Below are 23,754 nucleotides of genomic sequence, written 5' to 3'. Positions count from 1 at the left end.
GGGCAAAGGGCGAGACAGTATGAGTCACAGAGCGAGAACAAGAGGGAGAGAGAGAAAGAGAGAGTGATGGAGAAGCAACTGGCAGGAGGGGACAGAAGAGAAACAGTACCTGAGAACAAATGGAAAACCTTGTTCCCCTGAGGGCTAATTTGCATACACACACACACGCGCGCACACACAGAGGTTGCACAGTGTATACAACCAGAGCAGTTTCTTCAGTAAACAAGAGATTAATATTAAGATGGCAGCATTCACCTTAAAAAAATAACACCATGGCAGAGTTACAAACATGGACTGCCAACTATAATGTAAACATGCCCGTTTCTGCAGTAGTGATCATTCCTTCAACACACACACACACACACACACACACACACACACACACACACACACACACACACACTGAATGATAAAATACTACTCTTAAGAACAACCCTGCAAGGTGAATCCAACACGTATGAGCAGTGCTACTCTAAGCCAGCACGCACGCACACACACACACACACACACACACACACACACACACACACACACTACAGCACAACATAAGCACCACATATGAGGGGGAATCTAACTCGCACACCCTTCCGCACGGCATATCTGCATGCAAACACACACATGCATGTTTAAAGTGTCCGACACACACCCATATCAGTGCAGTCCAACACCACACATACACACACGCGCGTGTAAACAGTCTCCCACCCACCTTCGCTTCTTCCTCCATGCCTCTCCCACCCACTCAAAACACAACACACACACGCACACATTCCCTCGATCCATCCAATCCCTCCTCTCCTCCTCCTCTCCATGCATCCTTACCTTGCAGTAGGCTCTGGAGGTTGAGCTGCGCCTGCTGGTGCAGCTCCTCGACACACTCCGGCCTGCTCCACGAGCCGAACACGTTCACGCTCTGTTGCCATGGAGACCTGAAGTGGGCCGTGCCGCCGCTGCTGCTGCTGCCTCCGCCGCCGCCGCTGCTGCTGCTGTGGTTTCCATCGCCGTGGCTGCTGCTGCTGCCACCGCGCCTGCCGCTCTCTGCCTCTAGTCCGCTGGTGGCTGGAGGAGAAGAGGGAGGGGAAAAAAGGATGGGAGGGAGGGATGTGGAGAGGAAGTGATGGATGGAGGGAGAGAGCAGTAGCGGGTAAGAGAGGGGAGAGGGAGGGAAACAAGATTATTTAGAGTAAAGTGGGAAGGGGAAAGGGAAAAACAGAGGAATGGTTGGGAAAGAAGAGAAGAGAAGCAAAGAGAATTGGAGGGAAAAAGGGAGGATGGCAAGGAAGAGAGATTGATGGGGAAAAGAAAAGATAAAAAGATAAAGAAGGAGCAGAGAAGAAGGGAGGTGTAGGAAGTGAAGGAAGCAAGGTAGGGGAGGATAAAAGAAGGGGATGGAGGGAGGAGAGAAAAAATATACATAAATAAAAATGTATGAATTTGCATAACTAATACCCAGAGACGTAGATTACATAACGCAGTATGTGTTGTCAGGGAGAACAAGGACCGAGGTAGGAAGGAAGAAAGGAAGGAAGGAAGGCGGGATATAGGGTAAAAAAAGAAAAAAAAAGATAAATGAGGGATTAGAGTGGAAACCATGGAGGAGAGGTTGAGAGTTAGAGGGGAAACAGAGAGGAGAGCTTAATTAGGAAGGAAAAGGAAGGAGACAGTGGACGGAGAAGACAGAAGAGAAGGATTAGGGCAGGGAGGTATGAGAGAAAAGAAGCAAAAAGGGATTGTGGCATTAGGAAAAAAAGAAGAACATGAGTGGGAGGAGGAAGGAAGGAGGGATGACATTTAGAGGCAGAAATGTAGAAAAGAGGGAGGTGTGTTCGTGTAAAGAGGGGGGAGAAATAAAAAGCAAAAGGAGGGAAAAACCAAAAAAAAAGTGGGAAGGAAACGTCGGTCCCTGTCACCATCAACCCTCCCAACACAAACAGACAAATCATCCACAGCGATCACAAATGGCCATTCAGTGCCGACATAAATGAGACGTCGCTTTGAATCAGCATCGAGGAAGTAATTTGACACATCCAGTGGCTGATAAAACACGAGTAACAAACACGGGAAATGTGACAGCAGATGATATCCAAGTGAAAGGCCAGGCTCTTAAAGGAAATGCAGGCGAGGGGTCACAGACTCAGCAGGAGAAGGCAATTACAGCCAGCATTTGTCTTGTTGCTGAGTCTGTGGTAACAATTACTTAACAAACTGGTTAAACTTTGTCAAGCTTCTGGAAGCTAACTTGGCAAAAGAGGACACTAAAGGTGTAGGTTGTCACGCTGCTTCCCCCCTAAAGAACCATTTAAGAGGGTGAACAAGGAAATATCTGAGCCAGTAATGTTGTCACACATGGATGTGGACAACAGAGGTTCACATCGCTATCAGTAGGAGGCATATCCACTCGCTAAAGATCAGTAAAGATTTATGTGTAGCCTACATATGTTGCATCTTCGTTCTCTGTATCCATAATGTGAATTTCACTTGGCCTTTGCCTTTGTGGGATGAGCCACAATGACCACGTGACCTCTTTATATTAAAGTGTAATGAAGCCACAGTGTTGTTAAACTAGTAGAGGCACAACGTGGGGAAACAAGCCCAAATTCTGGACGAAAGTGGGTAAACTTTTAAAGTGTTTCTTATCCGATCTGAGTGGAGACCTAATGCTTTTAGTGTGTCTGTGACCACTGAAGTTTGTTTTGGCTCTCTCTGTTCATTTAGATACGGGCTTTACAATAACTGCTGTCACCAAGCTGGCTGCTAAGTGTCAAGACTTTTATAGACTCACATTAGCTATGTTTTGGTCTGCCTTACTGAGGACAAATCACAGTGAGTTCTCATTTTGAGCAATGCGAGTATCTTTCAGGTACAGGATGTGCTCCACCGAAAACAGAAGGAACTCGCCTATCAGTACGCATCGCACAGTGGACATTTACAGCATTTCTTTCAGTATTTCTTCTGAGACTTTGTTGCTCGTTTTTTTTTTCCATTTTCTCCAATGCAATTTCAGCAAAGGCTATAAAAACACAAAACACAACACAGTTACAAACTCCCCTGTTAAATTACTTGCAGCTATGTTGCCGTTTAGTTTAACTACATTCAAAATTACACGCTGAGACATTTCCTTCAGAGAACCAGATATACAGACAGCTTGTAGAAAGCTAAGAAATCAGCTATGATCCTAGCAATGTTTTCTCCATCCATTAATATTTTTAATCACCTATGAATTTCAGGGTCGAGTGGAGGGTGAAGCCTAATACAGTTATTGTAGAGTAAGGCATTTAGCCTTCACCGTATCTTTGTAACTACAACTTCATGGTCAAATATTCAAAGAAAATGTAGTATAATTATATTATGCAATTTTTATGGTTAAATTAGATTATTCTTAGGATAATATTTTGTTTCTCGGTACACTGCTGTGAAATTACAGTCCAAGTCCAAGATGCATACAGTACATACATGAAACCCAATACTAGATCAAAACATTACACTTTCACCATTAATCATAAGGGAAAAAATTCAAAATGTGATTAAGTAAACTGTAGCACGAACAAATTTCAGTCTGAATCTATCTGCAAGTCACAGAGGGCCCAAAATGATGATCGTCATCGAGAGGACCTTCATCTACAAAGGCTGGAGGTTGTTACGAGTGGCTCCGGTAATCGCACGGCACACCACAACAATTTTCTCCAGTTCTTTCCTGCTTTTTAGACCAAACCACAAAATCACAGAAAATGAAAGCACTGACTCAGTAAAAGAATAAAAGCTTTCCATCACCGTCATCCCAACATCAAAACTTTGCAACATTCTCAAAAAGAGCAGATGACTTGACCCGTTACGTAAAGCATCTGACTATAAATTATCTCATGATCAACAAGCTGACGCAAAGAAAAGTCTGAGCTAAGAAGGAAATGAATTAATAACTGGAATGGTAAGAAATCAAAAGGCCCACATGCAGAGGTGACTCCAAGCAATATCCAAATCCAGAAATCCGGAAGAAATACTTCAAAGAATAAATTTAAATTATTTAGGTGCATTGACATGAGAGTTATTTCTTATAAAACAATATACCCAGGTTTGATATACAGCTTCATTCACCACCGAACCTACTGCATTTACATAAGGCATCTAAAGCATCAAGCTTCCAAAAGAGTGAGAGACCAAAACAGAGCTCCGTCTCTCAGGCTTCAGTTCAGTTCACTTTGTTCTTTTGACAGTAAATGACAGTGATTCACACAAGACTTTTAGTGTCAAGGTGATCTGCAGTTTCTTGGAGACAGACTGTCCTCTAACAGAAATGTCAAATCCTGCTGCAGCTACTCCCACTCGCTGCCAAGCTTCAGCTCGGGAAAATCAACAGCAGCTAAACATCCAGAATTCAAAGTATAAATATCAGCACCAACATGTGTGGGTTTGGATGCGTTTCTGAGGGGACTGTGCAGGAACTACGTCTTGATTTGAGAAAGACTGGTTAAAATTTAAAGTGCGCTCAGTTCCCGGTAGACAGACGCTATTCTGCCGAGAATCCAGCGGCACTATCGTGTCTTGTTTGCTCTGAAGCAGACGTCTCTCCTCACAAAACCCGCCGCGCTGTATGGAATCACAATTTCACCCTCCCAGCTACCGGCTTCATCTTCCTAAGCTGCTTTCACACAATCAGCTCCCACCAGAGAGAGCTACTGTTTATGATACAGAAGTGCACGTCAGTTAGCATCAGTCTCAGAGCGGGGAAGAAAGGCGATCATGCATGATTTATAACCTGCTCTATAACAGACATACACTCTCACCATGGAGCCCTTGGTATTTTAATTTTTATTTGGATCCTTGTGAACACGGTGAGAAAGTCTTCTGCGCTCCGTTGTGGATTGCCTGCTCTTGAAGTTGTTCTGTTTACTGGCTAAATCTGTCTTGCTGCGAGCTAAATATCCCATTAAAGAGTTTGACTTTGTCCCCCTCAGTTGTTTGGAGAATAGGTAGCAGGCAGACCTATCTACACTACTGCATATGTTTTGACTCGTCTGTGCAAAATATATCCGAACTATGTTCACAATTCATTTTTAGCTGTTGTTGCCACTTGAAAAGACGCACACAAAGCCTTTGTAACCAAAGTCTAAGCCTGTATGTGTGTAACAAGGGTCTGTGACAGGAAGTAAAACCATATCTGCAGGGTGCAAGAGGATCTTTAGTGGACTCGAAATGTTCCCAGAGGTTGACGGCACACAAAACTGCTTCATTTTGTGAAGCTTGTTGTGTCGCAGGTGTACATCACTTTTAAATTATCCGAAGAATTCAGACTAGTTGTTTGTGGCACCGTATACCTTTTGGAAGTTTTGGTCATTAGACAGAATTTGCACAACAAAGCTCGCAGACGTCGACAGAGGTCGAACGCCATGTAAACTTGAAGTTGATTTCAAAAAGTAGCGCTGCTGAAATATGCATAAAGAAAATGAGAAAACTTTATCCAGTGAGAGATACTCTATCCTTGTCACAGAGAGAAAACCAGCACAGGGATGAGTGCTCTCTAAGAACATCTTTTCAAAGTGCTCGGTTCCTTTGCTCATTGTTTACAATAGAAAAGGATGCACTTTTAAGATTGCTCAGAGCAGAGAAAGTACCTAAACAAGGAGTGGAAAAAAAAAAAGATCCTCCAGCCTTGTAAAAGCAAAGAGCTTCAGGTTTTGTACAGCTACATAAAACAGTAGCAGCTGACAGTCTGTTCACGTCTGCACAAAACTGTTTTTAAAAATGTTGTCAGATAGATGTTGAAACACTTACTGTCAGTTATTCATGTTCGGGTGTCACCACACCTTCCTCAAAGATAAAGAAAAACAGTGACATAGTTCGATAGAAAAGCTTTACTCTAAATGCTAGTAATACTTTTTTTAAACTATCTGGACTGTCGTGATTTGAAAATTAGTATTAAACTGGCTTAATGAGCTGTATTTAACTGCAGAAGAACAAGGAAATCACTGATAAAAGCAGGCAAGAAGTTCTCCACTACCGTGTAAATAGTTTGTCTTCATTTTGAGTTTTGAACCCTCTGTTGACATATGTGAGTTTCTGCTCATTAGTCTAGTAATGTTGAGCTTTAGTTTTATTGTTCTATTTGAGTTTAATTTTCTCTGAACTTTTGAATTTTTTAAGCAGTTGTAGAGTTAGTTTTGAATTCTGAGCATTTCAGTGCAGTGCACTTCAGATATGGTGGACAAATCTTGCAATGTGCACATGTTCCCATATGCCAAACCTAAAAAATATAGCCCTGAGATCCCTTCCCGGACAATTTAACCGCCATTCAAACCTGAACTCATTTGACCTTAACAACTCACAGGTTGGGGCAGTGACTCACAAACAGGAGTGATGGAGCCACTTCAGGTCAAATACCCGAGACTCTCCATCAGCTTTTGAAAGAGAGCCCAGAAAGTGGATTCTGTTAGTCCGGATGTGCCGTTTTCTGTGGGGCGAAACGTTTTGTCACTTGGAAAAACAACCAGAAGACTTAGGCTCACTTGGATTTTCCCACAGAAAATACTACATCCAGATGAATGAAATCAACTTTGTGGGATTTCCTTACCTGGATGATTGAGCATCCATCAAGACACTTTTGGGGGAGATGGTACAGGTTTTCAAGAACTTAAATGAAGTTGTATTAAACTCAAAAACGTTAGACCATCATGACCGGGATGAGTGAGAACCTACAGACTCTCTTTCCAAGTATTTTTCTCGTTATTACATCCTGCTTCACTGTCAAGGTTAGTCTCCCTGTGCTAGTTTTACTTCTCTGGACTTCCCCTGATCTATTTGTATTCACCTGTATCTCATTCCCCCTCCTGGTTGTCATCCCCCAGTCAGTCAAAGTGTATAAATAGTCATGCTCCCCTTTGTTCTTTTTGAGTCAGCTGTAGTTCAGCTCCATGTTTCTCCCTGTTTTCCAGGCTCGTGTCCTGCCTTTTCCCTGTTCTTTCATTAGGCCTCAGTCAGTTCTGTCCTTGGCTTGAATTACAAGGTTTACTCTGCCAGCTCTCCCTCAGTGCCTTGTGTTCAAGCCTATTAGTCAATAAAGCTCCTCACCATCCTGAGGTTCTGTGTCCTGGATTTGGACGTTTTTCTCACTACATCCTTTAAGTCTGTGTCATCAATCAAAATCATGCATCATATACCTACTGAGTGACACATACAGCTCTAGCTTCACAGATGCTACATCAAACATTGACTTTTTGGAGATGTGTGTGAGTCAAATCTGTGAGCCTGTGTTTGCGAGCGTATGTGTGCACTTGTGAGGATTAGGTAATATGTGCCAAAGTCACAGAAGCCTCGGGAGTTTCTAAAAATGTGGCACACATTACTGTAAATAGAAAATCCAAAGAGAGAAACAGAGGGGGGGCGTTTTAACTACCTTACTTACTGTCATACCTTTGAGACATTACTGTTACTGTGACTGTGTGCAAACGAATTCACACTGCTCTCACTGCACATCAGCACAGGAAGGAGTCATCATCAATCCAACAAGGTTTTTCACAGGCTTGAAGCCTCGCAGGAGTTAAGCTAGTAAGCAAACCAGACCACTGCCACTACAACAAAATTTGCTGAAGAGCCATTAAAAATTATAGAAACCACACTGAATGTTGCAAAACACTGACTGCAAAAAGGAACACGGAGCAGCTGAGTTTATAAAAAGGCCAGATTCCGGTCGGTAATACTCTACCATTACAGAGGTCGTGACAGGTACGCCACATTAGAAGAGTACAACCTGTCACCTGTTTCAAGACCATAAAAAACGGAGACCTGTCACTTCCAAGAGAAAAAAAAAAATCAAAGCAACATGGTCGTGATGTGCCAATCAGGGAGCAAGTTCTGAAGAAATGCAGCTTTTGAGGTGTGCTGATGCTAGGAAACATGACGATGGTATGAGCTTCTACACCTGAAACAAAAATCATGCAAGGTTGCTTGTTTGGCTCTTAGAAGACAGACTAATAAAGAAAGTAGTGTTACCTTAATGCTTTTTTAATAATCTATGGATTTTAATTCATATATTACTGACATCAGATTAATAAAATGCTTTTAAGCTCTTTCATAAAAATGATAAATGAATGGAGATCTGAGTGGTGTTAATGGAAACCAGCAAATGAGCTAACTTGGCTACACTGCTGGCAAATTTGACAGATTTACTGCAACTTTACTTACTCTTAACAAAAAAGGGAGTCAGTGCACATCCACACGTCTCTCTGTGTTCTCTCTATTCAGTGGACTCAGTGGCAGATCACATAGACATAGAGGATCTGTGCTTTTGCAAACACTAAAAGTCATCACTAACTAAGCTACTTTTGCCTCCTCTGTTACCATAACCATACATTGTATTTTCCTCTCATCTGTGATGACATTAACTGTTTGACAGTAAATGTCGCACACAAGATGATCCTCCTTTTGTTTACTAGATTAACTTAATCCCTTGTTTCAGTGCCTACTGAGCCCATAGCTTCAGTTATTTTCACCTAGTTATTTAGACCTGGAATCATGTCCATGTTCTAAACAGTCTATGGCTAAAACCTGTGAGTGTGAGTGCTAGCTAAAACCAGTTTTAGCTAGCACTTAAAGCTAGATTTAGCAGGCAGAGTTGAAATGAGCCTGCTCCTGTCATATTGCGCAATTCAAATTAAAAAGTATGAATTTTCATCTGAAATGCCCCCTCAACTGGGAGTTGAGTTAAAAATCCAAGATGACAGGAGTAAACTTAAAAGGTAGTAAAACTGTAAAACTTTAAATTTTTACTGCCATTGTTGGGTATTTGTGCCTCACTAAATAATCCATGCACAGCACTGAGGAGGCTTTATCCATGAATACGCTGCAGCAGTGGTTTTAATTGGAAGAGAAACAGGTGACACGACAAATGACAAATGCTTCATTAGATGAAAAAACGCTGAAAACAACTGCCTGCAAATAAGAATTACCTGAAGAAGCTTAAAAATCGTCCACCATACCAGCCTACAATGACTAAATCACACATTGTCTGTGCAGGCAGAGCTAACTACTATTACAATTAGAATCCACCCACATTTAAATGCTTATAGATGTAGAAAAACACTAGAAATATAAGAAGAGCTGAATCATAGTCTCAAAGGAATTTACAAAACCTATAAAATAGCTAGCTGAATTGCCAATCTTGTAAATAGTACTAACTTTTATTGGAAAGCTATAATTCATTCTGTGGAGTTAACCTATTGTATTATAGAAACTTTTCTTGACATTATTTTTCTTGTCTGGACTGCTTATCTCTTATTTACCTGGCAAATACTATAGACGCCTCCTTTGTATGTGAGAAATTAGCAAAATATGGTCTCACTGTCAGAATAAGTTTGTATTTTTTACTAAGGGAAGTGTGCCACAGGGATATTTTATGAGTGTTTATATTTTTATAAGTTTCTCAGGGGTAATCGGAGCCTCTAACCTGCACTGCTGGTAGCGTCATTTAAAGGAGGAGCATTTGGGAATACTTTCAGAGGTTTAAAAAAATATACAGAAATATGTTTTAAAAAGTGTTTGGATCCTAAATGAGAATTTATTTTTTTTTAAATACCAGTAACATATAAAATAATATGTAAAATAGATGGTCACCTTAAACTTTTTTTTGTATTGAGTGACGGAGGACAAAGTCTGGGTAATCATCCCTGTTTTGCAAAGAGAAATAACTGTGATTTGGCTTTGTTTTCACAGTCATGGCATCTGACCTCAAAAGACTTTCAGACCTGCAGCTGATGACAGAGTCTGCTCTGGCGGATACGAGAGACGCACCAGTCCTCGGGGAGACTTGTTTCCTCTCAGGTTAACAATTAATTCTTGATTAAAAGTTGAACAGCAGCCAAATACACACATATACACAGAGCACACCCGCAGTCATCCTCAGTGGAGATGTCACTATTTCCCTTCCTCCCTTATGTAACCACGGTGACATGAAAAGGAGGGAAGATGGAGGGATTGGATAGAGGAGAGACACAAGCCTCTGGGCATCACTGGGCAGATTTAGAAAAAAAAAAAAGCCAATCTCCTCAGTGCTCTTAGGAAAAGAAAAAAGATTGTTCTGGAAATAAATGCAGTGCAACGTCAAGCCAGCTCCGTGTTTGAGCTTTAATTCCCATGAAATGCAAATAACGATCACAGACCTACCCTACTCAACTTATTTTACACTCTTTGTGATAATCTCCATCTTCCTAAAACTAATTTCGGCTGGCTCTAGCTCTCGGAGCTGTGAAAAAGTGCTTGTCTCCTTCCTGATTTCTCAGTCTTTTGGATTTTTCCATAAACTTAAATGTTTCAGATCATGAAACAAACTCTAATATTAGTCACAGATAACCTGACTAAATACAGCATGCAGTTTATCTATTAAGGGAAAAAGTTATACAAACCTACCTGTGAAAATGTAACTGTCCCTGGTAACTGATAACTGGCTGTTACACCCTTGGAAACGAGAACTGCCATCAAGCATTTGTGATAACTGGCAATGACTCTTTTAGATCACTGTGGAGGATATTTGGCCCACTCTTCCTTGCAGAATTGTTTTATTTCACAGTTATTGCAGGGTTTTAACCTGTTTAAGGTCGTGCCGAAGCATTTCAACTGGATCCAAGTAAAGACTTTGACTAGGCCAGAACTTCAGGCCCTATTGGTCCACAGTTCTTTAGTCGTTGTTCTGGGTTCTTTTTTGACCTCCTGGATGAGTCGTCGATCCGTTCTTGGAGTAATTTTTGTAGGTCAGCCACCCCTGGGAAGGTACGCCACTGATCCCGTTTTTCTCTATTTGTGAATAAAAGCTCTCCTTGTGGTTCACTGAAATCCCAAAGCCTTAGAAATTGATTTTAACCCTTTCCAGACTGATAGATATCAGTGGCTTTACTTCTCTTTAGATCGTGGCTCGACGTATTGCTTTTTGAGATCTGCCAGCCTGTTTCACTTTGTCAGACAGGTTCTATTTCAAGGGTTTCGTGATTCAGGAGGTTTCAGCTTTCCAAAAAATGTGGTTAATAACAACTACTTTATGATTTAACAGGGTTTACTTCTTCACATAGACCATAGGTTTGAATAGATTCTTTTATCCTAAGAAATAAAGTGAGTCAGAATCGGTCTGATATCCAAATATCTGATCAGAGCGTGCCTACTTTCAACACAACATGAGTCTAAACACACAACTGTTTGGAAGAATGACCTAAAGAGCAATAAAATGAAAACCCACTTAGAGTCTCCCTCACACCAAATAAGGGGAAGCCTCTCTGCTTCTCTGTGGAATCATCAGTCACATCTAAGATAAGGTTTAGAATCAGGGGAGCCTTGTAGCATTTCAGTGTTAGACAATTACCATCAAGAAGAAGAACAAGACAGACTAAAACAAACAGGGCAGTGGGTGGTGGGAAACGCCCTCCCTCATTTCTAGCTGATGCAGAGAAAACACCAGAGTGATAACTTTCACCGAGGAAAGAGAGAGAAATGACACACACATCCTTACAAAGACAAAACAGTCCAGCACCAAAAAAACACAACTCTGCATTCACACACTTGCACAAAATAGAGAGGAACTTTCACAATACACCTACTGACACACTCATACTCACACACGCCCGCGTGCATTAGCGAGGTGTTGGGTGAAGTTATTTTCCTCTGATGCCTTTTTACTAATTAATTCCCCTCTGTGTGTGTGTGTGTGTGTGTGTGTGTTGGAGTGTCAGCAGGGAGGATGCAGGTTTAGACAAGCTGTTATCACCGGACACACACTCTCTGTCGCACACACATTCACAGATGGACGGTTAAAACACAACTTATCCATTCCTCATATTTAACATTTTATCGCTCAAGTGCTTGCAGAGATTTCACGCATGCGTAACAAAAATACATCAGTGTGTCCTTCGCACACTTGTGAGGAAGTGTAATGTGGTTGTTAGCTGAAGAGCTTCCGCAGTGCTGCACACCAAATATTGGCTCGCTTGTTTGTGTGCGTGTGTTTATATTTGTGAATGACAGGCTTATGAGCGGCTGTTAGCATTAGCCTGGTCCTCAGCAGACTCATTTATGGGAGTCCTAAATAACATTGTCACCACCAAGCAAAAGCTTGGCTAAAACTAGATGTTTGTGTGCGTGTGTGTGTGTGTGTGTGTGTGTGTGTGTGTGTGTGTGTGTGTGTGTGTGTGTGATCTTTGTGTTTCCTCCCTGTTAATAAAAGGTGTGCAGTAAATCAGATTTAGCGAGTACTCTGAGACCCAGATGGAGGATTTGCCGTCCGCCTGGGTATCGTTATCCAATAGCAGCAGGCTTCCTGAGCCGCAACATTATCCATACCGACCTTTGTTGTTATGACCAAACAATAAAGGTCAGGAAAGTGACCTCTAAGTCTCTGTGCTATTAAGGTAATAGAACCCCAGAGTGTGAAAACACAAAACTACCTGCTGAAAAGTAAAGGCAGGTAATGAGGCCTGAGTATTTTACGTCTTGGTCGTGCTGTCCAAGGTACTGAAAACTGTTAGGTACCACATGCTTGCTCTTCTCTGTCCTCTGTGACTCATTAGTTTAGCTAAACATCCCAATCAGCTTGATGAACGTCAATTAAGAAAACCTGGTGACAGAATGAGCAACACTAAAATAGCGATCCCAATCTGAGTCACACCGGCAGCCATGTGAAGTTCTACCACTGGGACTTTTCATGGCTACGCTCATGCAAAGCAGCCCATTCAACCTGGTGGCCAAATGAGCAATTAACTAAAGCAGGAGGTTATTTTCTGCTATCGCAGCTCTACGATGAAGCACAATGAGCAGAAATTAGGTAACTGCGGTTAGTTAGATTTAGAGAACACATGTAAAACCTTGTTATACACATCTGGATATACATTATTCATATAATGACCTATGATAATGAGCCTTAGTGTTTACTAATCATCAGTTACTAATGAATAAAATATATTCACACATTTAAGTACAATATACAATACAATATTTACTAAGTTAAGCTATTTAATCCAATATTTACTTGTGATTTAATCCACATTTGTTTTTTATCTTTTAGCCCAAGTTGTGTCCAGTATTTGCTTGTGTTTAAGTCCATGCTGCACATTTTATTTTATAGACGGGTCATCTGCCATCTTTGCCGTTTCAAAAACCTGGCTGGTTATAAGCGCCACAAATCACCTAGAGCAGCCTGCGTGGGACACTCACATTCATGCATCACTGTGACAACTCAAAGTACAACCCTGAATAGAATGAAATGAAAAATTGGATTCTGCTGATTATCGAGGCCACGTTTGCCTCATAACTTTTAATTTCATCGACATTCTATTAACTCGAAAGTACATTTTCCTCCTGAGTGCCCATTAACTTTCATCCGTGCAGGAAGTCTGGGACATTTCTCAGTGAAATATGGAGGAAAGGGTGTAAACATATTTCTTGAAGACATTGATGAGGATGTAATGAAATTCTCGTTAAGAGGATTGTCAAGACTCCTCTTTAAAGCAGATGTCGACTGGTAATGTGGATCTCATTCGTGTGCAAGGAGTAGTGTTGAGCAGGCATCTAAATACATGCTCTGACTGCTGCAACCTGTCATGTTTTTACATAGCTCAGTGCTGCCCCCTGCAGGAAATTTAGCCTTAAAACACAGACAGCAGTGAGGAAACTATTACCTATCTATCCTGCATTTGACCAGACACCATCCATTATTGAATCCTGATTTACTAAAGAGAATTCAGCTGCTTATTATATTGTAATTGTTAATATAGTGGAGCTTTCTTACAAACCTGATTTTAAAGGATGGAAGAACTGAAGAAAGGACGAAAAGGAAAAAACAAAGAAGGAAGAAGTCAATGAAGGAAATGAAGAGAGTAAAGATGAAATGCTGGGAGTAAAGAAGGAAGGAAGGAAGGAGGAAAGGAGGAAAGGAGCACACAAGGAAGGAAGACTGAGAGAAGGAAGAGATAAAGGAAGGTAAAGAAGGAAGGAAAGAAAAGAGTTACAGTAATGAAAAACTGAGAAAGGAAAAGTAAAATAAAGGAAGGAAGGAAAGAAAAGAATCAAAGAAATAAATTACAGGAAGTAAAGCACGAAGCAGAAAATTGTCAGTCAGCTTTTTGAGAGCAGAGCTCAGATCACAGATTTGTTCCTTGAGTAGTAAACACCGGGTTCAGGACTCGGAGCCACAGACAGGACAGGAAAAACATTGTGCTGCTGTTCCAACGGGATCTGACAAAACAGAAAAGATGTTGTGGAGGCCGAATCATACTCCAGATTTAAACAGCAAGTTAAAAAACACTCCAAAACAAAGCAAAACAATCTATGAACATAATTTAAATTTCACAGCTGTGTCACCACGAAGGAAACACCACTCGACACTTGTAAATACTTGAAATTCTTTTTCCTGTGAAAGGACTTCCTGCCATTTTGCAGACTTCTTACCCCGATAAGCATTTGAGAGGCAGTTTATTAAAAGACCGCTGTGTCTCGGCTAATTTAGGCAATCAAAGACAAATGCAATCACACAAATACAGTTAGTAAATCAATACACACACACACACACGCTTAGTACAAGAGTGTGTGTTCCTGTGTGCTCTACAGTGAGACCTGGCTGTCTGCAGTAATTACACCCTGAAAGTAATTTACAGTGATATGAGCCACAATTCATCCTCGCCCTCCCTCCTCTCACTCATCGCTCTTCCTCCTTCTCTCTTTCCACGTCTCGCCTGGTTTCATCCTTTATTCCCTCGTTTAACTTGCTTCTTTAAACTCGCCCCTACTCTTCTCTCCGGCTCGTCCCTCCCTCCAAGCTTTCCGCCCTCTCCGTCGTCTATCATATCTCCTTCATTACACACACAAAAAAAAAATGGGGGATAAGTGAGAGGGTGGAGTAATGGAATTGAGTGGAAAAGGAGAGGTGTATGTGTGTATGCCTAATGCACTTGGGTCTGCCATGATGGCAAAACCTAACAATCGAGTAGCCTAAAGGTCATATTCTCTCATTCTGACAAAGCGATGGAGCCACATCCCGATTCCATCCACATGTATGTGCGTGCACCTCAGCCGGAGTTTAATTGAAGAGCCGGATGCGTTCATCCGCGTTTGCTAACAAGAACAAAGATCCAATTTTATGCTAATTACTGACGCATAGATTTGAGTCACTTTGATTGCGATGGTTAGCGAGACAGGGAGGTAGCTATCATGAGTCACAAGAGACAAAACACACACACGTTGGTTGGCTTCGGCTCCCAAACCCGCCACACGGAGACCCCCGTCTGTATTTTTAAAATTAATAGCCATTATTTTCTATGCAGGCTCTTATTATTCAGCCAATTCAGCCTGGCTGGAAACTGTGGAGACACATGATTTACACACACAAGCAGGTGGACACACACACACACACACGTAATGACAGCCTCTCAGTCACTGTGCTGCACACCTGTGTGTGATGCTGTATGTTAATATGTAGGACTTAGAATTCTATGGATCTCTAGGTTCATGCTAATAAGGAAGAAGTGTGCCTCCTTTTTGTTTGTACGTTGATTGAATGCCTCTGATCCCCACTGAACGACGCAGGGAAGACCTGTCCTGTCTGCAGTGTAGATGGAACTAAAGAGGGCTGTAGAGAGCTGTAGCACATGTTTGGAACCCACTAGAACTTCCTGTGATTTGTTAATGTTGTTAATGTGTAAATACTGTAATCCATCCATCCTTGCATCCACTTTCTACTACTTATCTGGGTCAAAGTTGCAGCAGCATCCCTAGCGAGTTGAAGGATATGATCTCTCCAACCAGTCCAGGATCTTTCCAGGTGATCACATGGAAAGATCAGGAAGCCAGCTCCTTTTTATGCAGAGGAGTGACTCTACTTTCAGCTTTTTAAGGGAGGTCCCAGTAACCCTGCCTCTTGTATGCACCATCATTGCCTAGAAACATTGCCATTCTGCCCCCACTCTCAGAAAACTTATGGTTCTTCAGATGTCTTCATGGTTCTTTAAAGAACCATCATACATCAAATAACCTTTTTATTTTGTAGATGGTTCTTCATCTATTGCAAATGGTTCTTTAAAGAACAAAAGGTTCTTCATCAGCTATCTAAGTTTGATGGTGTAAAATGGCATAAATATTTATTCACTATAATTAGAGTGTGAATTATACTGCGTGTTTTCTTTGTGTGCATGTGTGTGCGAAGGGGGAGGGCGGGTTACCTGGCAATTACCCTTTAAGAGCAGATGGTAGGAAACTGAATATTCAAATAAAAATTAGAAATACTTGCTTAAAAATATACTGGTGGCATGGGTGGGGGCCAAAGTTATAATCTTTAAATCTTTAAAATGTTTTTTTAAAGAACCACTTAAAGGAAGTTTTTAAAAAGGTTCTTTGAAAAACCATTAAAGGTGCCCCAAAGAACCATTTCTTGATGGTTCTTTGGGGCACCTTTAATGGTTCTTCAATGAACCACTGAAATTGTTTGAAAGGTTCTTTGTGGCCCAAAAAAGGTTCTTCTATGGCATCAGTCTAAAGAACCACTTTTGGTTCCAGTTGGCACCTTTATTTTTCTGAGTGCAGCTTTATAGGCCTGCGTTGTCCTACAAGTGTCTTGATTGTTTAGGCGATTAGTCACTTTGTCAAACAGAAATGGACGTGAAAGTGAGAAGTCACTGCTTTAAATCTCCTTTGTGAAACTTTCAATAATACTCTGATGCAGACACAGACAACAAGCAAGCCGATGGCCTAGTAGTCATTTCCGCTGTACTCCTTTGAACTCCATTTGAGATCTGCCACCTGGAGCGCGTCTGTCGTTGATGCATCATCAATTTTCTTCCACTTATCCCATTCACAGTCACGAGGGGGCAAGAGCTTATCCCAGCTACTATAGGACGAGATGCAGAGTCCACCTTGGACGGGTCGCCACTCTGTCACAGGGCTAAGAGGGAGAGACAGACAACTATTCACACCTATGGACAATTAACAATCACCAGCTAAGCCTGTCTTTAGGCTGTGGGAGGAAGACAGAGTACCTGTAAAGGACCCATGCAGACAAGGAGAGAACATGCCAACTCCACACAAAAAGGCCCCATGCTGTTGGTGGACTAACCACCATGCCACTGTGCTGCTATAGTTGGTACATTGTAATGTAAATTCTCCTCAGACAAGTCTGTGCAGTCACAAAATACGGGCAAGCACATGGCCGTATGTACAGACCTCACACTCATCATCTGAGATCTGAGTGGAGCCTAGTGGACACATAAAAAATTCAACCACACAAACTTCTCCATAGAAAGTCAGTCAACCTTATCCAGCAGATGGCGCAGTAACATGACACAGCTTCTGTTGTCAGTCAATCGCAGGGCTGGCAAATAAAGTTGACGTAACAATCAATCACACCTACAGCCAATGTAAAGTCACCAGTTAACGAATAGGCGTACCTTTGGAAATTCTCAGTGCTGTGAACTTCAAAAGCAGCTGATTACATTTGTAATTCTTGAACATTTTTACATCCACTCCATTAAGACACATGAAACTCACACATGTTGCATTATACGGTAAAAGCAACAAACAGAAATGTGTCCCAGTGCTGTAGATGGCACAAAAATGTAAGATCTTCAGTGTGTATGCACTCTTTTTAAAACGTCATTGCTTCTGTGGTATGCCAAAATGCTTTGCGCCGTTTGACTCGTGAGGCTTTGAGCTTTTCTTAAAGTATAATTTCATTCACGACATGCTATTCAAAACACAGTGACAGATTAGAGTGCAAGAGGGCTAAATGGAAACTGAATTGTTATGGAAATGAAGTGAAACAGTCAACAGATTTAAAACTGAGAGAAATTTAAATTCATTTGTGCCTTCTGACATTGCCTGTGGATGATGATGGTCCCTGATAACGGGTAACATTTAACATTTTCTAAACCTAAACAGTTAAAACGAATCTTCCAGTCATCACCTGCCAGTAAAGGACCGTTTGTAGATGTTTAGGATTAGAAATGAACTCAAGATGTGTCACGCACAGCCTGTTACCAAGGGACACTGAATCTGGACTTTGTGGCTGCTGGTCTTTAACAACTTGATCAATTACTGTTCCTTTCTTTAGAATAAAGACCAAACTCAGTGTGCTAAGGACACATGTAGCTGCACGAGTAAGTAGATGTGCATGTGGCAAGTTTTTGTGTTCACAATCCCAATAATCCAGCAATGGTTACTGATGATGATCTCACCTAGCATCCTCCTCTGTCACACAGGTGAGGCAACAACATATAGCACACAATTCTAGTGACATTCACAACAATGCAAGTGATAAATGGGTGATAGTCTACACAACGTAAAGCTCTCATAAAAACCACTAATATAAATGTGAATATCGTATAACCAGTGTTTGCCAAAGACATCAGTGCTATTTTGTGAATTCTGTGGATATAAACAAAAACAAAACAGCGAGGTCTTATTTAATAAACACAGCTGCTCCCGGCAGATGAAAAGCGTAACTTCTATAAATACAAAGCAGTCTGCTGTGTATGCCACACATGCATAATGTCTCTGCATATATTAAAAAGAATGTCAAACAAATGCAGATTTGTTTCACATTCGCTGGTATGGCAGTAATATGGTGTGGACTATTTAATACCCACAGTGATCTAACATTGGCGGTGCTGCCAACGAGTGAGTCACATTCATTAGAGCTCCTGCTGAGCTGTAATCAGCCGTGAGTGCCACCTTAAAAAGGAAAGGAGATGATTTCTGACAGTCAAATGTTTGAGTTAAAAGGCTGATTTCCCAAAGCAAGATTCCTAATCTTTCATGTCATTCATCTTCTGCAGCCACACCACGGGCTGTGTACCAGCAACTCACTTGAGCGTATTTGAGCGTCCCGACCCAAATATGAGCTTTATCTCATTTCTGCTCCTCTCTCAACTACAAAATCCCTTCAGATCCCCTTAAAACTCTCCTTCGGCGCTAATCTTGCATAGTTAAGTGAAAATAAGGTCAGGAGCTGCCCGACTAACACACACTTTGCAGGCATGTAAAGTGTTTGAAGGTGCGAGCGGAGGATTTGAAAACAACAAATTAGCAACACGTCATGCTGAGGCACAACGATGATTTCCATAAAGAAATTAGATTAGACCAAATATGACCAACAGCCAATTTGAACTGCCTTCAGTTTACAGAGGAACTTTCTGGATCACCTCACAGCGCAAAAGCAGGGCAGGTGTCTGCTCTGTAAAGGAGAGACTAGAGCCTGACTGGCTTATTGGCAGATCGATATTATCAGTTAGTATTGGCTATTTGCACATCTATCTGTGTCTAGTGTCTAAAAGAAAAAAACATTCATTCATCAGATTTTTAAATAATTAAATATTGGTATTGTCTATAAAACTCTATATTAGTTGAGATCTAGAAGGTACTACTTCTCAAGAGTAACTTTGTGTGCCTGAAAGTTCAAAATAATTCTCATTTATCTCATACTGGGCATTTATGTTGTTCATACAGAGACAAAAGTAGAAACACTAGGAAGTGTATGCTTTGCTAATAAAAGCTAGGTAACTTTAACAAGCACTAGACACAAAGAAGGTAAGAAGTCTTTTAAACTGCAAGCAAGCTGTGATTTTTAAAACACTTTTTATTAATCAGAGACTGATTGACGTTTAGAGGTACTCGTGAGGGCAAGCAGGCATCCAGTATCTTTGCCCGGGAACAGCTGGACAGCTGTGGATTGGAAAAGCTGAGGATCAAACCTCTGACCCTCCAACTAGTAGACAGATGGAAATGCTTTGTTATGAGGGGGAAGGTTTTTCTTGGCACACTTTTGCCTCTATCCCTACGATAAACCCGGGGTGTAACCCTCCTCTTGCTCCATGACAGCTGGGGTAGGCTCCAGCCATCCTACGACCCTGATTAGATAAGCGGAAGGAAAATGGACTGTTGGCATGTTACAACCATGGCAACCATCATCTTTGAATACCGTTGCCTCATTTGATGGCCACCTCTGCTCCCTTAATGACAAGTTTTCTCAGGAAATATCAAATAAGGCAAAGTTTGACCACCTTTAGAATAGTTTCCGAGTTTTTCCAAGCGTAGCTGCATAGGCAGAGACCACCTTCACTAACTTCTGATGCAAATCCACTTAGGTTGTTGTGGAAGCAGGCCAAAACACACGAAAGAACAACTCAGTTTGGAAAACAGCTCAGTGTTTACTCCAGTAAGCTTACAAGGGGTAAAGATTTAAAGGAATGTGGCCGTCACGACCAAGGAACTGACCCTCAAAGTATCTCAATCTAGGAAGTGGAACTTGAAAAGGAAAACAAAACACAAACATCTTGCATTATGATTAATATGAATGCTTTCTAAACTCAAATCCAAAGTGATCCATCAGATGGTGCCTTTCAGACAATTGGCAAAATGTAGACAGTCATAATTTAACTTAGATATATATAGGTGTCCCTTTCTCTAAGCAACTATGGGCCTCTAAAAATAAAAGGTGCCCACTGATACTGGCTATAAATGCAATTGTTGAGAAAGAAAAACATCAGCCCTTAAAACAGTCCACGCCCTGATCCACTCTCTGCTTACTCATATCCATATTGTTATAATGGACTGGGTGTCACCTTTACACTCATGGCTATAAATTCAGAATCAACAGAGTCACAAATCATCTATCAGGTTTATTGATAACACACGCGCACACACACACACACACACACACACACACACACACACACACACACACACACACACACACAAACTGCAGATATCATTGCGCAGGACAAACACGGGCTGACTCAGCGTTGTCTGGCAGAGGTCAGGAAGTATGTGCATGTTTATGTGTGAACACGAGAGACAGACGGAGAGTCTGTATATCTGTCGATGTGTCCCTCCTCTCGCCCCTGAGGACAGGACTGCGGCGAAATGACAGGAAGTGATGTCACAGGTCTTCCAAGGTCAGTGGCTTCACCCATTCCTGTCCAATAAGCTTTCATGCTACACTTTTGCTCTCGCCAGTTCACAAGCATGCACACAGACACGCACACACAGACACACACACACTTTCCTCTGCCAAGGTCCCTCCCTGCGACCTTTTAACCCTATCACCTGAGGTGAATGCACACTCGTCCTGCTGTAAACCATCAATCTTCCTTTATCACTTTACCTCACACACACACACACACACACACACACACACACACACACACACACACACACACACACACACACACACACACCCTGTAGCAGATACACATGTCCTACTGCCGTATACACTAGGACACAGATGGTCCGAGGTATACTGTGCACACACACCAACACCCAAAACAGCTGTTAATTCATATCCAAGGGGGAAAAAAGAAAAAAAAAATCTCCCAGAGCAACACAAAATTTCAAAATAAAAGTTTAATAAGCCAGAAAGTGATAGTGTTGGCAACACGCAGCAGTTGGTCTGCAGCAGCCAGAAGGAAATCCTGTTTCACTGCCGAGACTGTTTCCTCTAAATGTAAGAAGACGCTACAAGGAAACACTTACTTTCTATTACTGCATCACAGCCACAGTACACGATGTCGCTTTAACATTTTATACCGAGTAACACTCGCTCGTGAATTTAATATTTCATGTTGCAAAGCGTCAGAGCTGCTGCTTTAAAACGACGGTATATCCCAGCGCTTTTATTTTGGCCTCCTGTCACAGAGAAAGCCGTCATCCTCCAGCTGATACCGCGCTGCTTGACTTGAGCAGTACAAACATGAGGCAGTTGGAGGTGTGATCAGAGCTACACCGTCTTTTCTTTATATAACAATGGTGGAATTACTTAGTGTTTAGTCTGGATTCGGATAAACTTCCCACCAGGTCTACGATGCAGTGGCTGCTTTTCTTGTACTCTAGTGGGAGCAAACAGCCGGATGACAGATGTGGACATTTACTGCGTAAAAGAGAGTGGGCAACAGATGAAGCTTTGGAGATTTCCAGTCTTAATTTTAAATGAAATCAAAGGAGCAAGGTTGATGTTTTCTGCATGCTTGTCAAAGAAGCTTGCAGCTTTTAGCTACCTCTAATCCACCACAGCCCACACTGCAAGCATAATACCATTTCAAATCCAACTTTCAGTGCAATACATCTACTGTGAATCAAATTAAGTTAAAGTAGACATAGTGTTGTTGTCATATGCACATGTAGATAAACACAGGAAGTTTATGCTGTACAATTAAATTCTTATTTTGACGGACTTCTGCCACGCAGCAGTCATAGAGACATTCTAATATAGTAAATAACGTATGATAAAAATTCAAATGAGATAAAAATAAACAGATTAAGTATCAAAAACAATGAATCAAACAATAAAATACAGTTAGGCTGGTAGAAACCGTGAAGCATTTGTAGCTAAAGAGCGCTTTGCATTGGAGATGGTGGAGACCAAAACAGAGCAAAAAGCAACTCTGGGGTAAAATTCCCAAGAAGACGGATTTTTAAAAATTCAAAACATATATTTCAAGTCTGAAACTGTTTCTTTATTGTTACCCCCAAATTTAATGTTTTGGTTTGTGCTTGTATTCCTTGCACTGTTCCTTTGTGTATCATCTCAGGGCAGGTGAATTAAAGTAGTGAGCACAGAATTATTTCCGGCCACGCAATCAAGCTCAGCCGCCATTTATCAGCTGACAATAACTGGTCTCCAGTCAGCCCATATCCACTTGGCTGATACTGCCACACTGCCTACCTAATACTTTCCTGTCCCTTCAAGCTGCTTTGCAACCCAACTCCACCTCAGCTCCCTCTTTTCAAGCTGTGTCTGCCTTAATTGGTGCCATGTTTCTCATCCTATCTGCTTCCTCTGCTCTGTTTTGGGACTCAAGTCAAAATTACTGTAAATGGACTGGACTATATGTTTTATTAAATCACTGCAGTCGCCAGTTAAATTAATTGTCAGAATAAAACCATCCAAGGCTGTGCTGTGCTTCCTGTCTGGCACTTTGACAGTTGGTCTCATCTGTCAGAGCAGACTACAGTCCCCAGAGTCTCCTTATCGCCGGTTGCCAGGCCCTCACATTTGTTTTGGCACACATCCTCTACTTTCAGCCCACTCTAATAGAGTTAACCTTGTCTGACAGCAGACTACAAGCCCCATTAGGACCAGGTGACCGATAACCAGCTCCCACTGAGACTTACATCCACAGCTCTCCCCATAAAGAATGTGTTTACTTTTCCTTTTGCCCCTCTTTAAAGCTTATCTCCACGTTGTGTCAGCACGTATGGCGCTCTCATTGGGTTGACAGTGCACAGGACACCTTCGCCATACACCAGCCAACACATGCGCATATTAACCCTGGAGGGCTGTGGCTTGGTCAGATTACTTCCACCAGCTATTGTCTCAGATGCAAGCTTGACAGGAAACAGCACTCCATTTATTTCCTGTTCTCTTCCTGTTCCCCAGACAGCTCTAATAAACGTAAGCAACACAGATGAGACCCTGTGCTGCGCCATGATCCGATGAGCCTGAAGATGAACAATAAATAACCACAAATTTGACTTCATTGGACATTTTAAAAAATGGATTTGTTTCAATTCAAAGCAAAAGATAAATGTTAGGTCACTACAAAAGTTTATAGTTAGCTCAGCAGACAGCACTGAATCTTTGTTGCAAAATATCCCACACGACTTAAAAAGCAACAAAGGTACAATATTCAGAGATTATATTTAAACAGAGGTAGGGCAGGAGCAAATAGCCCTTCATGCTGTATACTAACACAGTTAATGCATTAGCTTGGTGGGTAAAAGGATTCTGATTTGATTCCAGCTGGA

The 23,754-nt window shown here is 41.6% G+C and overlaps 1 protein-coding gene across 3 annotated transcripts in view; it reads right to left on the bottom strand.

The window, feature by feature from the left end:
- The window catches only part of nhsl2 (NHS-like 2), a 231,083-nt gene that overhangs the window by 63,700 nt on the left and 143,629 nt on the right, over positions 1-23,754 (bottom strand). For all 3 annotated transcript variants that reach the window (XM_004573397.4, XM_004573399.6, XM_004573400.5), the window contains exon 2: positions 823-1,059. In XM_004573397.4, coding sequence (XP_004573454.2) covers positions 823-1,059 — 237 coding nt within the window. The remainder of the gene's footprint in view (positions 1-822; positions 1,060-23,754) is intronic.

Source organism: Maylandia zebra, linkage group LG3 (assembly GCF_041146795.1).
Source record: "Maylandia zebra isolate NMK-2024a linkage group LG3, Mzebra_GT3a, whole genome shotgun sequence".
Taxonomy (NCBI): domain Eukaryota; kingdom Metazoa; phylum Chordata; class Actinopteri; order Cichliformes; family Cichlidae; genus Maylandia; species Maylandia zebra.
This window is presented reverse-complemented; position numbering and strand designations above follow the sequence as displayed.